The 15871-nt window shown below is 48.9% G+C and overlaps 1 protein-coding gene across 15 annotated transcripts in view; it reads left to right on the top strand.

Moving 5' to 3' along the window:
* Positions 1 to 15871, top strand: part of GRAMD1B (GRAM domain containing 1B) — a 102865-nt gene that overhangs the window by 50434 nt on the left and 36560 nt on the right. For 11 of the 15 annotated variants that reach the window (XM_068171915.1, XM_068171914.1, XM_068171916.1 and 8 more), the window contains one exon: positions 14966 to 15176. In XM_068171915.1, the coding sequence (XP_068028016.1) occupies positions 14966 to 15176 (211 nt within the window). Of the gene's footprint in view, positions 1 to 6008; positions 6152 to 14965; positions 15198 to 15871 lie in introns of those variants that run through there. The other 4 variants (XM_068171924.1, XM_068171918.1, XM_068171927.1 and 1 more) reach the window with 4 other exon arrangements.

The following is a 15871-nucleotide window of genomic DNA, read 5'->3' as shown; positions in this document are numbered from 1 at the left end:
CTTCACTTTCAAGCGCACTGACTGCTAGATCCATTATCTGTCAGTGCAGAGCAAGGGCTTCTGGGGTAAAAGATGCCCCAGTGTCGCACTAGGACATGAAATAACTCTCACATTCACGCTAGATGCAAAAGAGGGAAAAGAGGAAACTTTATTTCTGACCGTGCAATATATAGAATTCTAAAAGTGACAGTGGACTGGAGGATGAAATTGCCACCTCTCCAACCACACTGGTCAAACCAACAGTCCATCAATTTTCTCTTTTCACAAAGAAGAATGCAAAACAATCATTATTTACATGACAGTGTGTGAGAAGCTCTAGTAGAAATATGTAAACATCAGAAGGTATAGAAAACTTTTAGAAGAACTTGAAAACTTTTAAAAGAACAGGGCAACACCCCAGTGAAGGAGAAGAGAACATGCAATGCACAGGAGAAAACAGATGGATTTAGTGCCAAGCAGAGGCTGACAGGGAACTCCAGGTGTGTGAGTGGTACATGGTTAGAAATTCCAGAGAGGGGATTTGTGGGTGGGCAGCTCAGCCAACCTTTCCCACTGCATCATTCCAGACTGGCAGCTTCCAGGTGGGATCTGCTGCCTGTCCGTGGTGCTGTGTGCTCTCCATTTCTCCTGACATCTGTCCTGCAGTGCCTCTCCGTGTTGGGATGGGATTCTCATGGCCTCAACCGACAGGGAAAAACTGGTTTGACTTGTGCTACTTTTCCTCCTCATTTTCAGAAGTCACACTGATTTAAAGAAGGCCAGAACTGCATTAAACACCGTCATGCGCATCCCTGTTTGTGAACTGAGAGCTGTGCTTTCCTCAGGGATTTGGGGCAGACCATGGCAGTGGCTGATGAGGAAACTGCCTAGACAGATTCTGGCCATGCTACAAGTGCCTGTCCTGGCTGGTGGAGGCTCCAGCTCTCGCTCCAGCACTTGTTGATGCTGAACCTCCCCACAGCCTTGGCCCTTCCATCCATCCTTGCACCTCTCCTGCTCCTGGCTCTGCTCGTGCTGACTGTCTGAGCCTGGTGTTGGGGACAGCAGGTAGGGCTGTGTTTCCTGGGTGAGGTGGGGCCTGCTGCTGGCGAATGTCTTTAATTCTGTGTGGTTCCTTTTGTGCAATTAAGGAGAGCTAATTAGCTCCTTTTAGTGCAGTCTCCTTGCAGAGGTAGCTGACCTCTTGTTAATCCTGGATTAAGTTCTTACTAAGAACTGGCTCTTTGTGTGTCCCAGTTAAGATGTTGACACTTTGTTCTCTCTCGCCCCTTGTTCTCCTCCTCCCCCTCTTCCTCCCCATGCCTGTGAGCACATGATTCCCTGCCTCCTACAGCCCCCACTGCTGAAGGAATCCGTGGACTCTGTGAAAATGCCACTGCCAGCTCAGAAACAGTTTTGCTTGGTCTGGCACCTGTCTAGGAGCCCGTTTTCCACAAGGGAAAAGGGAGAGTGCTTCTTGTTGCTTGACAGGGTGGGAATCCTGCAGGGTTTGAGGAGTAGCACCCGTGGGCTGAGCAGGAATATCAAACAGGACCAATACCCCAGCCAGAGAATCCCCCTGTCCCGTGCTGTGCAGTCAGGAGCCCACCCATTCATTCCTAAAGAGGGTGAATGGCAGAAAAGCAGCTGTGGAAGGAGCAAAAAAGCAAATTAAACATGTGCAAAATGCTAATTACCACCCAGTTACCCACTAGTGCTAATCCTGCTTGCACATCTTGAGGTTGTTGCACTGAGTTTTCCCTCAGTCTCCTTCCATGTTTCTTGACATTTCTGATGTGTCTTTTTCAAAGGCAAGGCTGGAAATGCAATGCAAGTGTGTCCCCCTGCTTCTGTTCTGAGCTCAGCTGACAAGCAGGGATGTTGGGGAATAGCTCTCCCAGTGGCTTTAAGTTTTCAAACCAGATCATGTTAAAGGTGGGCAAAGAATTACAGGGGGAAATGAGAAACCCTATGTGTTTACCCACCCAGGTGCTCATTGCTGCCTGACGTTGTGCAGACAGATTTTAAAGGCTTCTTTTTGTTCTGCACCGCTGGTGTGCCTTACAGGGAGGGTAGGATTGCTCTGGCTGTCTGGAGAGTTGATCCCAGCCCCACCTGATGCTCTGCAGGCCTGGACATCCAGGCCCTGCTCTGTGTCCCACGGATCTGTCACCAGCCCCGGGCTTTAATTACTCGGCCAGTGCCTCATTTCCTCGGGCTGGGAGATGCAATATGCATGAGAGCGCTTGTGTTACAGCAGCAGAGCAGCCCTGCAGGCACTGCAGTTTGGGCAAGGAGAAGGTGCTGCCTGCCGGAGACATTGAAGAGCCTGACACAGGTGTGCCTGAAATTGGAGCATCCTCCGAGGGAGGGATCTCCAGATGTGGCTCTGGTCCTCCTGTCGGGCTTGGTGGAGCTGTGGTGTCCAGGCTGAGGGCTGTGACCGTGTCATGCTCAGCAGGCAGACGCTCACATTGTCCTTCACACATGAAATAAAGTCCTTGTCTTGGGTCTTGAACAGCAGACTCGTGCAAGCGAACCCAGCTGACATAAAATGCATTCTTGCAGCTCTTGAACAAGACAGGAATTTGCAGCTTTATGTCCAGAAGAGCTTCCTTAAAGGCTCCTAAAGGTCCTCTCTCAGTGCAGTTTTGTCTAACTTTTATCACCATGAAAAAGGCTGTTTGTCCTTCCAAGAGTTTTGGGTGAAACTTTGCAGATGTGACCACGTTTGTAAAGCTTTTGAGGTGCTGTGTGGTTTCCCAAATTCCCCATAACTTTGCCACTTGCACGCCATGCCAGAGAAGCCTAAGAAGCTTTTCTCTAAGTAAATATTGCAATTTTACTACTGCTCTTACGGTGCTTTTGGGAGCAGGACTTTTGTTTGGTTCATCTTCTCTCCTGACAGTCTGAAGGGTGGGTTAGACCTAACCTCAGGTCTGTCCTGCCACTCCATGACCTGCTTTGAGCCTTTGTGTGTTCCAGATCTGAGGTAGCCATTATATTGAATTTATCACAGCATTTGGGTCAGTGTAACTCATGTGACTATTGAAAAATAGCATCCGTTCAAGCCTTAAAATTCATCCAGACTAAACATATCAAAATCTGTGGAGGCTAAGAATTATGTTTTTAACTATTTTCTCACTTTCTGGAAGAGAAAAAAAAAACACTGAAACATCTATAGGCTGTAAAACAAAATGGGACCATTCAGATATCTCATTCCAAGTGCTGTGAAATGCAAAATGTGAGGCTTGAATTGATTCTGGTTTGAGGTACAGGACAGTGTTTGGGAGAACACAAACCCTTACATTATAATGCTTGCCACACATGGGTAATTGAGCCTTGAATTAGTTACAGTGGTTAGTTTTGTTTGCTTCCCAAAATAGGTTTCTCTTGTCCGGTCAGGATTCATCCAGCTTCAGCTTTCAGCACTTCCAGCTGATACCCAGTGGGATCAAACCTGGGTTCCAGGTGAGCATTTAAATCTTGCCATTCCTTGGCCTCCAGGCTGTGCTGAAAGGATTCAGTGCCACTGCCTTTAGTGCTGGTTGCTCTTCTCTGAGTTTATCCAGATCTGGATAAACTCACTGAACCTGGCTACAGTCCTGGCCATGGTGTTTCAGTGGGAGTCACACCATCCTTGGCTCTGCCCTGGGCACAGGGAGCGGGAAAATTTGAATTTAAAATGTCACTTCCTTGAAATAAATTTCTAATTCTCCAGCTGGAAAACTTTGGGAAGCATTTGGAACAACAAAACTGACCTCGGGCTGAGGGATGCAACAAACTTATTAGAACAGTGGCACATAAGCAGTGAATTCACATGCACCTAGGTGTAATCTCTGAGTAACGTGAAGGTGATGGTAGTGTTGTGGTATCCAGACAAAGGTGTGTATGGTGGTGCTGTTTGCAGTTTAAAATCCTGTGCAGCCTTTGAATCGCTCTGGTCTGAGCCTGCTGGAGCACCTCCTGCTCCCGCTGATGTTGATTGCAGTGAAATGATGGATAATCAGCCTTTTGGGAAGATGCTCTTCTGGGAATTAGCACTCAAAGCTGGGACTGGTTGTCAAGAGAAGAGAAAATGCTCAACCCTGGGTGTGGAAGGGGCAAAATGCAACAAGAGCAGCAAAGGGCAGAGTGGTCAGCATTTACAGCATTCAAGGAACAGCTCCTTGTGCTGTCAGTGGGGGTCTTTCACAGCACCCCGAGTCCAATAATTCAGTGTAATTCCACACGTGGACACTTGTGCTCAAATCAGGGCTGTTAGAGCAGCTCCAGCTCAGTTCTACACTATTTCCTTGCCCACACAAGGCCTGATTTCATAGGCTGGGAGGCAAAATGCAAGCTGGGTGATTGTTTTGCTCTCTTATAATCCTTCAGCCTAATTTTTATTGTACTAAGAGGGACTTATTGTCCCTTATTTATTGCATTGAGAGGAACCGAAGTCCATCTCCTTGATCTGGAATAAAGATGTCCCCAAGCAGGTTTGCAGGGATACATTGTCCTCAAAAGAAACACCACCTACTAATGCTGAAAAAGCTGTAAACTTTGCCTGATAATGTTTCTTTAAAAATCCCAGGCCTGTTTACACATGGATAAACACGGCAAAGGAAAAAAAAAAAAAAATTAGCTTCCTAGATGGAGCCGGCTAAATTGAGTTAAGGTCACCTTAACTCTGAATGAGCGTTGTTTAATTCAGCTCAGATAATCCACGCGGCCACTTAATTAGGGTTTAATTTTCCTGCCTGTTCTTGCTTACACGCTTTGAAACTTTCTCGCAGCAGCGCGTGTGCGGCGGGGAGGACAAAACGCAATGTTTCCAACCTGTCGGATTTGAACTCCTAGGGTGTGTTGATGTCCTCGAAAAGCATTTAGGGTCGCTTTTTTGGGGGTTCCTCAGGGGAGATGCGAGCGGGGCACGCAGGGAGGGAGGCGGGGAGGACAAACACATTTCCAACCTGTCGGATTTGAACTCCTAACGTTTAAATCCTCGAAAAACACTTGGGGGTCTCTTTGGCGGGGGAGATGCAAGCAGGTTGGGCACATTATGTAAAACGGGGAGGACAAACACAACACTTCCAACCTGTCGGATTTATAACTCGTAGCATTTTTTCAAGCCCTTGCAAAGCCTTTGGGGGTCTCTTTGACGGGGGAGATGTGAGCACGGTGGGCGCATAATGTAAAACGTGGAGGACAAACACAGCTTTTCCACCCTGTTGGATTTTAACTCGTAACGTTTGTTCAAGCCTTTGTAAAGTCTTTGGGGGTCTCTTTGGAGGGGGAGATGCGAGCGGGGCGGGCAGGGGTGGGCGCATAGTATAAAACGGAGAGGACAAACACAACACTTCCAACCTGTCGGATTTATAACTCGTAGCGTTTGTTCAAGCCCTTGCAAAGCCTTTGGGGGTCTCTTTGACGGGGGAGATGCGAGCGGGGCGGGCAGGGGTGGGCGCATTATGTAAAACGGGGAGGACAAGCACAACACTTCCAACCTGTCGGATTTATAACTCGTAGCGTTTTTTCAAGCCCTTGCAAAGCCTTTGGGGGTCTCTTTGACGGGGGAGATGTGAGCACGGTGGGCGCATAATGTAAAACGGGGAGGACAAACACAGCTTTTCCACCCTGTTGGATTTTAACTCGTAGCGTTTGTTCAAGCCTTTGTAAAGTCTTTGGGGGTCTCTTTGACGGGGGAGATGCGAGCGGGGCGGGCAGGGCTGGGCGCATAGTATAAAACGGAGAGGACAAACACAACACTTCCAACCTGTCGGATTTATAACTCGTAGTGTTTGTTCAAGCCTTTGTAAAGCCTTTGGGGGTCTCTTTGGCGGGGGAGATGCGAGCGGGGCGGGCAGGGGTGGGCGCATTATGTAAAGCGCTGCGCACGCGTGTGCGCGGAGCGTGTGCGGCCGCACCGGGCAGCATCACCGGGGGGACGGGCATGGGCACGGCCGGGGCCGGGGCAGCGTGTCCGGCACTGCCCGCAGCGCCGCGGCGGCCCTGAGAGCCCCGGGGAAGGGCCGTGCCATGCTGCAGGAGGTGAGTACCCTCCCGGCTGGCCGCACAGTGCATGAATGAATGAACCCCCGTGAATGCCGAGCGATCCCGAGTGAATTCCGCCTAGCTGCTGCTGCTGCTGCTGCTGCTGCGCCGCTCCACGCTCCCGAATGGCTGCCAGGTCAGTGCTGTCGCTGTCACACATGTGTCACACGCAGGGCTCGGCTCCTGCGGCTCCTCCATCGCACACAGGCGCTCTCCGGGCAGATTAAAGCTGGAGTCCATGTTGGTTGCTGTGCTGCTGCTCTCTCTCGTTCGGGGGACTGGAAAGCAGGCGGCGTGACATCATGGTGCAGAGATGCTTCGTTTCTCTTCCTTTCCGCGGGCTGATCCCTTTTTTTTTTTTTTTCCATTTTATTTTATTTAATTTTTCCTCTCCTTGTTCTCTCCCCCACGCACGTGCCCTGCCTCTCCTGCAGGGCGGAATTGCTAAAACAGCCTTTTCGATTGTTCCAAACAATGGGCAAATCTGATTGTTTGGCTTCTTTTTTTTTCTTTCTTTTTTTTTTTTTTTTTCCCTTTTTTTGTTCCCCTCACCCCTCCTCATTTCCCCTTCACGCCCTGCTGTGTCCCCCATCCCCCATTCCCACTGTCCCCCATCCCCCATTCCCCCAGGGACAGTTATTCCTGCCATAACATCTGGGTCCAGGGGAAGAGAGGCAGGAGGGGGTCGAAGCTGGATGCGTCACGGAGCTGCTGCAGGAATATGGTTGGATTTGTTTGCCCATGTGCTCTCCTGCCTCTACAAGGGCTCGTGGTTCCGCTCTGCCTTCCTCTCCCGGTGTTTGTGTATTTGCACTGATGGGGAGAGGCAGGATTTGGTTTGTGCCGCTTTTTCAGGCTCTGCTCCAGAGTCTATACAGGTGGCTTTTTGGTTTTTTTTAATATTTTTTGGCAAGGGAGAACAGTAGGAAGTTAGGATTCATTGCACTGTGTGTGTTCACAGACAGGGAGAATCTGCTGAGTGGCCTAAAAAATAGCTTTTTCTTAGATTACTGGAGGCTGGCATTGTCCTGTGCATCATGGAAATGCTGGTTCAGAAGAGAGAATATATTCCTGTTCCCTTGCTCCATTAAATCACATGCATCTGCAGGAGAAGTTGGTAGATTTAGGATGAAGCTTGTGATTTTGACTCAGTAGGATGGAAACTTCAGGTCAAGTCTTCGGGATGTATTTTACAGCAGTGCAATAACTTGGAACCCCCAACATTCTTCTCCAACATTCTCTTGGAGAAGCCCTCATCTGAGAAACAGCTGGATGGAACCCCCATCTGAGAAACAGCTGGATGGAACCCCCATCTGAGAAACAGCTGGATGGAACCCCCATCTGATAAACAGCTGGATGGAACCCCCATCTGATAAACAGCTGGATGGAACCCCCATCTGATAAACAGCTGGATGGAACCCCCATCTGATAAACAGCTGGATGGAACCCCCGTCTGAGAAACAGCTGGATGGAACCCCCCATCTGAGAAACAGCTGGATGGAACCCCCATCTGAGAAACAGCTGGATGGACCTCCCATCTGATAAACAGCTGGATGGAACCCCCATCTGAGAAACAGCTGGATGGAACCCCCATCTGAGAAACAGCTGGATGGAACCCCCATCTGATAAACAGCTGGATGGAACCCCTGTCTGATAAACAGCTGGATGGAACCCCCAACTGATAAACAGCTGGATGGAACCCCCGTTTGATAAACAGCTGGATGAAGCAGGAGAGAATCTGTTAAAGGGGAGGACAAGGTTGAGGCAGGTCCTCAAGACAAAGAACATTTGTGGCTCTTGCACTGAGGGGTTCTGACCCTCTCTGGTTTTACCCCGGAGCTGCCCAGTGCTGCTGCAAGGCTGGAGCAGAGCAGGGAGGATGCACGGAGGGGATCGATCACAAATTGTTGCGTTGTTGTTTTCAGAAAGGTGAAGGGAGGAAACATCAAGGGCTGAACAAAGGGAATTTGTTTGATCCCAGCTTTGAAGATCACAGCATCTTCCATTAGCTTGTGACGGCGGTGCTGACGAGCCGTGGGAGTGAGTGGGACGAGCAGAGCTCCAGCTTTGTCTCCTGCTCCTGCTGCACAATGTCCCTGTCCACCCCCGCAGGCTGCGGGGCTGCTCCCAGCCTTCCTCGGAGCCTTCCTCAGGCTGACTTCCACCAGGGCTTTGTGAACCCCTGCCACAAGGCTGGCATGTGCTCAGGGGGACACTGCCGTGCTGGGGATAAAGTCCATGAAGCCTTGCTGGAGTTACGGCAGGGAAAAGTGCCTGAGCTCTTCTGGAGGGAAGCTGGGAGTTGTATCACACCTACATCCCCACCCAAAAGTGGGCCTGGGTGTTTATCACCAGCTTTGTTGCTTTATCTCACTCTCCCTTGAAATAAAGCACATACGACTACAGCATTGCATCCCCAAAACACTGAAAGATTCTGATGTTAGCTTGGAAACGACAAGGATTAAAATAAACAGCTTGGATTTGTTTTAATTTTTATTTTTATCCTTTGAGCTGTCAGGTTTTCAAAACTTCCCTCACATCAAAGATGGTTTAACAGTGTCTGTTGTTGTTTTGTTTATTTTTTAAACAAGGCTTGTGAGCTCTGTCCTGCCCCAAGTTCCAGGCTTGGAGATGTTGATGGGAGCATCAGACATTGCAGTTCTTGCTGTTAATTACAAAAGCTGCTGACTTTGTGGTGGGGAGGGGAGGAAAACAAAGCCTGGATCTGTTCCTCCTTGGGAAGTACAGCTGTACAGTGGGTGCCCTGCAGGTGGCTGTGGTGGGGCTGTGTCTGTCACCTTCAGAGGGATGTGAAATTCTTACTTTCTGCTGTTTTCCCTTCACTGCTTCCCAGATTTCTTTGTATTATCCATCATACTTTGTTTTATGTGGCTTGCCTTCCTTTGGAGCAAATGGAATGATAATGATTTGTGACTGAGGGAGGGGTTTAGGGTGTGATTTATAACCCATGGTGGTTCCCTGCACATTAATGACCCTGTCCAAGTTGTGACTGGGGCGTTATTTGATTTATTATTAAGATCTCTCTTGTTGCATTTCAGAAACATTTTCCAACTTCTCCTCGGGATTTTTGCAGTCACTCCAAGCAGGAAGGGAGAGGTTGCTTCCAAGCTGGCTGAGGGGGAGTTTCAGTGAGAGATGAGGCCGTTTGTCCATGGGTCTGTCTCCAGTGGTAACCAGGATCGGGTGATCCACGGGGACAATGACATGGTTAATAATGCATCTGCCCATCCTCGCACTGCTGGCTGTGGGCAGAAGGCAAATTCCTTCCTAATGCTTGCAGTGATTTGCTAATCCTCTGAGGCATAATAATTGCATTAATTTTATTTCATGAATATGTAAACATGTGATTGGATGTCATGGGAGGACAGCAATCTGCGAAATGTCAAAATAGAGTAAATCTTAAACGAAGCTGGACTTTGCTGCTAAAAAACATGCAGAAGGCAGACTATTTCTGATTCTTTTCAAAGCACTTGTCATAAAACACTCCTTGGTTTCTGCACAGCCCTGCAGGTGTCATTGCTTTTTTGACTTATTGCTTTCTCTTTTGTCTCTCTTGCTGGGAGATGTAATAGAAATAGAACATTTTGTTATTGCTTGTAGAGCAGTGATGGGCCCAGGGAATTGCTCCAGGATCTGTGCAGGTTTTCATTCTTGGATTATCAGTTTGAAGGGAGTGTAGGTTGGTGATCAAAAGTTGTTACCATCTGCTTGCTGTTTGGGAGACTGCATAATGAGCTTCTGAATCTCCTCGTTTTCCACTGATGTCAGACTGGATGGCAGAAAAGTATCTTTGTAGGCGTCTAATTAACCCCTCTAATAGCTGATTCAGAGGAGAATTAACTCTTTTCAGTGCTACAGCCAGGCCTGAGGTGCCTTCTTGACCTTTCTGCTCTTTTCCAGACTATCAGCACAAGTTCTGTGTTGTCCTCCAGGATCTCCTCTGGTCTTGCTCAGGAAAGTGTAGGCACAGGCTTGACTTTGCACAGCCCATGGATTTCAGCCAGAGAGAGTTCAATATGTGCTTCAATATGTGCATCTCTGCTGCTCTGGGGACATATTGCTCAGCACTTCCAGAATTCAGTTCAAATTGCAGAACAAACCTCAGTTCTGGGCCTGGAAGAGCTCGTTACCAGGTCGGTGCTGCAGGGAGAAGTGAGTAATTGCAGGATGACTCTTGGAATTCTTTTGAGAACTGAGAGGAGACTTGGAGGCCTTTAAGCTTTCCGGATCAGGACTTGCATGAGGAAATCCAAGGGATTGAGAAATGCACTGCAGGGAATGGTGTGGGTGGTGTTTTTCTGCCCCTGAGAAGCTGGTGGTGGTCACAGCTGTGTACCTGAGGCTGCTGCTCGTTTAGCTGAGCTGCTTCAGTCGCAAAATTCTTTGGTCCATTTCCTGCTTCTGGCTGAATTCTTATTCACATCCTGCAAGTGGCAGACCCAAAGGGATTTGCTGTGTTAAGCTGTGTCACAGGTGCTGTGACAATGCCCTTCTGGAGCTGGCTGCTGGCTCTTGGGTCACCTGTGATTTGGGAAAGAACCGCTTGTGTCAGTCCCAGGGATGGCTGTGATTTCAGAGCTGGTGGGATGGACAGAATTTTGTGTCACTTCAGGATGCTCGGGTGTCATTCACGCAGGATTCATGTAACAGACTGCAGCAAAGTCAGGTTTCTGGAGGAGCTCTCCATGAAAGCACTGTAAAGAGTTCCTTTATGGTTTTAAGAACACCAAGCTCAACTCGTGGAATATCTTTCCCAGAAGTGACTGCTTGGTGAAGTTCTGTTCATCACCTGGTTCAGACCCTTTCAGGGAATATTCTGTTGGAGGAGAAATTTGGCCTTTCTGTGTCTTGCCTGGTGTCTCAGGGGCTGGTCCATGCATTGCCAAATGTTCTTTTTCATCAGCTGAAGGAAAGCTTGTAGAATCCCAGAATGGTTTGTGTTGGAAAGGCCCTTAAACATCGTCTGTCCCATGGGCAGGGACACCTTCCACTATCCCAGGCTGTTCCAAGCCCCATCCTTGGAATTCCAGGGATGGAGCAGCCACAGCTTCTCTGGGCACCATCTGCCAGGGCCTCCCCACCCTCACGGGGAAGAATTTCTTCCATTCGTCCAACCCAAATTTCCCGTCTTTCAGTCTGAATCTATTACTCCTTGTCCTGTCACTACAATTCCTGCTAAAAATCTCCTCACCAGCTCCAAGATACTGGCAGGCTACAGATTCTTTACTACACTGCTGCAGATATTGATGCTTTTCCTCCACGTCTGAGCAGAGTTTGACCCCTTCCCATCCACACCACGCTTGCTGATGGTATTTTGGTGAAGTTTTCTCTTTAGGGACAGCAAGGACATAAACCAAGGAGACAAACCCAGCCTTCTGTGCTTTCAAATGCTCCGTGCAGGGCTTTTCACCTCAGAGCAAAGGGGCTGCTGCTTAGGTGGGCTTGTTTGTGTTCTGTCCCCCACTTAACCTGTCTCATCTGCTGAAGGCTGCTCTGCAGGGGGATGTGAGGCCCTGAATGCACTCTGGGCAATTAGGTCTCTAAAGCGTTATTTATTGCAATTATTTTTTTTTTTTTTTTTTCAAAGTGGGTCAAGCCGTTTTGGCACTTCAGGCGTGGATTCCTGGTTCAATTGCAGGCCGTGGTCGCCAAGGCAACTGCAGAAAGCGTTCGTCATGGCTGTGCCTTGGGCTGGATTCAAACTCCAGGGAATGGACAGAGCAGGCAGGGCTTGGAGGGGCTCGGGGCAGGGGCAGCCCTTTCTGTGCTTTCCGTGCCCATCCTCGCTGTCACGCAGTTCAGATTCTTCATTTTCTCTGGCTGTGGAGTCCTTCATGCAGAAATGTTCAGCTTTTCCCAGTCGTCAGAGAGTAGGAGGGGAATTCAGCCCTCCTGGGTTTGATATTTGTGCCACTGACTTCGGGGAGAGCCAAAGAAGGAGCCCTTGATATTATTTCCCCCCACTATTTCTGCAAAGGTGAGGATCCACACACACCTAACATGATAGATGTGGATGGATTTAATTTTTTTTAAGCTAAAAAACGATCTTGGAAGACAGAATCTGCCCAAGGTTGTCCTTGGCACAGCTGGCACCAAAGATTGTGGCTATGGCAGTGTGAGCTGGGCAAAAATAAAATTGCCAGCTGTAATCAATGATCTAAATGATCTAAAACATCTAAGCTGATGCTGCTCCTGTGCAGCTGCAGTGCTAGTTCATGCTGGGCTGTGACTAAAAACCCACCTTGAGGAGCTCTGTAAGACCATAAAAAGACTAAAATAGCGCCAAACTTTCCAGCATTTTTCATCTCGAGTTTCACCTCCATGTCATGGCAGCTGGTTTTGAGCTGCTCATTCTGAGCTTTAATTGAGCAGCAGCAAAATCTCACAACTGCATAGTGAAAGCAGACAGAGCCTGGGCTGAATTTGGCTTGGTCTCTACAGAGCTGCTCTAAACTCAAGCTCAAAGTGAAACTGTGAACTCGCATAAACTGAAAATGAGATGGAGGCTGTGTGTGGTAAACTCAGGTTTTGTGGAACTGGAGAGGAAAAATCAGTACATGTGTTCACACATGTGCTAGTCAGGGACAATGGCTTCAAATTCTTGCCTTGTATTTTTGGGGACTTCTCACATAAACCAGCTTATGTTGCCTCAAGCATGCTGGGGGCAAGCAGGACCTCAGAATTTAGAGGTTTTAACTAGAAGTTTCCTTTTTCTACAGTCTGTAAAAATGGCCATTCAGAGCCATTTCCATCTCTGGGGCTGCTGCTGATGAACTTGGAGTCACCAAGATAGCTCTGCTGGGCTGCTAAAATTGAGTTTAGCAGGAGAAGGAGCAGCAGGAGCGCAGACACCCATTTTGACTGGATCAGCTGAAAAGCTGTGAAGGAACCTGATGCTTTTTAATACTTCAATAAACTAAGGCATCCCTGATAACTTTACTTCATGTTATACCTAAATTGTGGCAGGCAGTGCTTCTGGGAGAATGGTCCAGATAATTTTTTGATTTTCCTTTTTCTTTAATTATTATTTGGGGGGATTAAATGTTGAATATTGCTGCAGTTATTGCTGCACTGGTTTAGCATTCAATATTCCTGTGCCTTGTCCACGGAAAGGGAGGGCACAGGACAAGAGGATGTGACAATATTTCCCTTGGGGATGTGCCGTGGCTCCTTGTGAAAAGCCCCAAGCCAAGGGGGAATTGCTCTGCACTGCAGCTGCCTTGGGGTTTGGGTGACATTTGAACAGGTTTTTATTGCTCTGTATCTATATTTCTCATCCTACTGGGTAGAAATAGGTGACAGAGCAGAGTTTAACTTAATCCACCTTCCTGCCTACAGAACATTTTGCATACCCATTTTCCCAAGCCTGTCCATGGTCTGTATGAAATTCCACATTTTCTAGGGGTGAAGGCGTCTTCTCAGGGGCTCCTGGGAAGCTCCACGCTGCTGTTCCTGCCTGGTGCCAGCTCCTGGGAAATCTGATTCTGGCCCTGTTTGTATAAGCAGCTCGGCTGTGTGCTTCCTGCAGGCTGTTCAGGGAAAGTTTCATCACTTGTGCATTGACACAAGCAGTGAGCAAATAAAGGAGAATTTACAAGACCAGTTCATCCAAAGCCAAACCAATCCAAACCTGGGAACTGCTGGGGGAGCATGTTACACTGGCTGCTGATGTCTAGCTAATGCTTGTAAAATGGTTTTGGCATCTTCAGAGGTAAGAAAGGATGGATATGGGTTTTATCTGGAAATTAATGAAGCCTCAGGCACGTGTTCAGCTCCTCTAGATTTTCAAGGAGGAAATGATCCATTTGGAGTACCTTGCTGTGCATCACTGTGATTGCTGTGTGCAATTTGGCTTAAATCATAGCCCATAAGAGCCTGATTGTAACAATTTCTTTAATTCAGTCCCTTGCAGTTGTAATTCCTTCATCCTTTCCCTGCTGCCTGTGCTGTCAGATGTGGCCTGTTTGGCGTTGCTCATGAGATAACAGGCTCCTGAAGAAGTTAGCACAGATCCAATCCTTGCATCAGGCCCCTCTGTGACCAGCTGGAAGAGCCTCGAGGATGTCTGGTCAGAAATAGATTTGACTGCTGAAGGAAATGAGTGACGGAGAGAAAAATGGGTGTAGTGTGTGGTATTTTGAAGAGTCTGGCAGGAAGGAGAGGCATCAAAAGAGAAGGAGCAGTGAGGAAATCTGAGTTTTCCTGTTCTCTGTTAGTTTGTACATTACTGGCTTGCTGATCTAGGCGCTGGGGCATTTGCTGAGGAAAGAGAATGAGAAGTTCCATTCCCCTCATAATTTCTGTAAATCTCCTTGCTTTTCCCATTGTGAAAAAGGAACTTAAATTAATTTTGTTTTTTTTAATCACAAAGGCTTTTGGGTCACAGCAAACCATTTTCATGCCCAGCTCTAGCTGGTGTGGGAAAGGATGGTTCTGTACAGGAAATGCTGCATTGAATGTCACCATGACTCCGCTCCCAGAGCCCCAGCGTTTCTGATGCTCTTTGATGGGGTGTTTTCTGAGAGGTGTGACCCCGTTTTTGTGCATCCTGTTGAGAAGAGCTGCACTAATAAAGGAGGGGCAGAGCGAGGCTGCGTTGAGAGCACGCTGACACCTCTGTCGTTCTTGAGTGCACGTTGATTTTTCTAAGCTCAGTTTGAAACTCCGAGAGCCCACAGGAGCCAACGAGTTCCCTCTCGAACTCGTGGGCATTGCTCTGTGGTCTGAGGGGTTGAAGGGTGGTTGGAGCTGCCACTGCCAGCAGTTCCTCTGCCTCTGGTAAAAGAGAACTGCCTGAGTCCACGGGGGGCACCGGGCGCGTTTCTTCAGGAAGCAGCTCGGTGCTGTGGGTGCGCACAGCTCGGGGTGCAGCTGTTTCACTTTGGAGGTGCTCTAACCCCGCTCTCTTTCCCCTTCCTCTGCCCTGCAGTACTGCCAGTAACTCCAACCGCAGCACGCCCGCCTGCTCCCCGATCCTGCGCAAACGCTCGCGCTCGCCCACGCCGCAGGACGCCCCGGGGGACGCCATGGTGGAGAAGGGCTCCGACCACTCCTCGGACAAGTCCCCGTCCACGCCGGAGCAGGGCGTCCAGCGGAGCTGCTCCTCCCAGTCAGGCCGCAGCGGGGCCAAGAACTCCAAGGTGAGGGGCGAGCAGAGGGCTGTGGCCAGCGCCGTGCTGGGCTCGCGCCGCGCCGGCTCTGTCCTCTGCCTTCTTCTTCTTCTTCTCTGGCTGATTTCCCTCCCTCCTCCCCCGTCGGATTTCTGAGGGTTCTCCTAACTCGGAGTCCTTCGCCTGGCTCAGACCTCAGCACAGCTCTGAGGCTGCAGCTTTCTCTAGTGAAGGTCCTGTTCCTTGGGAGGCTCCGTGGGAAAGCCCCTCCACCAGGGGTTTTCCACAGACCTTGAAAATCAGCTGTTGCAATTGCTTTTTATCACCTGGATCATGAAATAAATAAGGTTTCCCCTGTGAAGGGCCTGTGCATTTCCCCAGTCCTATCCAAGCCCTCTGGGATCAGTTCAAATTGCACAGAATCAGTTTTCCAACCCCCTGCCCATTCCTTCCATGGCTGCAGTGTTATGGCTGGCTTGCCCGGGGTAGCTGATATTTTCCCCAGGAAGGTTTTGTGTCTTTGGACCAGATTAGAAACGGGCTTGTCTTTGCTGTGCAGGGGAAGGGGGTTTCAGGTTTGGCTCTAGGTTTTTGTGTGAGCAGTGGGGCCTGGTAAAACACACACAGGAGCCTGGGGTACCAAACAAACCTTTGATTATAACCCTGGTATCAGTGATGTGTCAGCTGTCAGGAGCACTTGTGTTTGCCCAGATTTTTGAAGTGGG

The sequence above is a fragment of the Anomalospiza imberbis genome, chromosome 24, assembly GCF_031753505.1.
Source record: "Anomalospiza imberbis isolate Cuckoo-Finch-1a 21T00152 chromosome 24, ASM3175350v1, whole genome shotgun sequence".
In the NCBI taxonomy this organism is placed as follows: domain Eukaryota; kingdom Metazoa; phylum Chordata; class Aves; order Passeriformes; family Viduidae; genus Anomalospiza; species Anomalospiza imberbis.
This window is presented reverse-complemented; position numbering and strand designations above follow the sequence as displayed.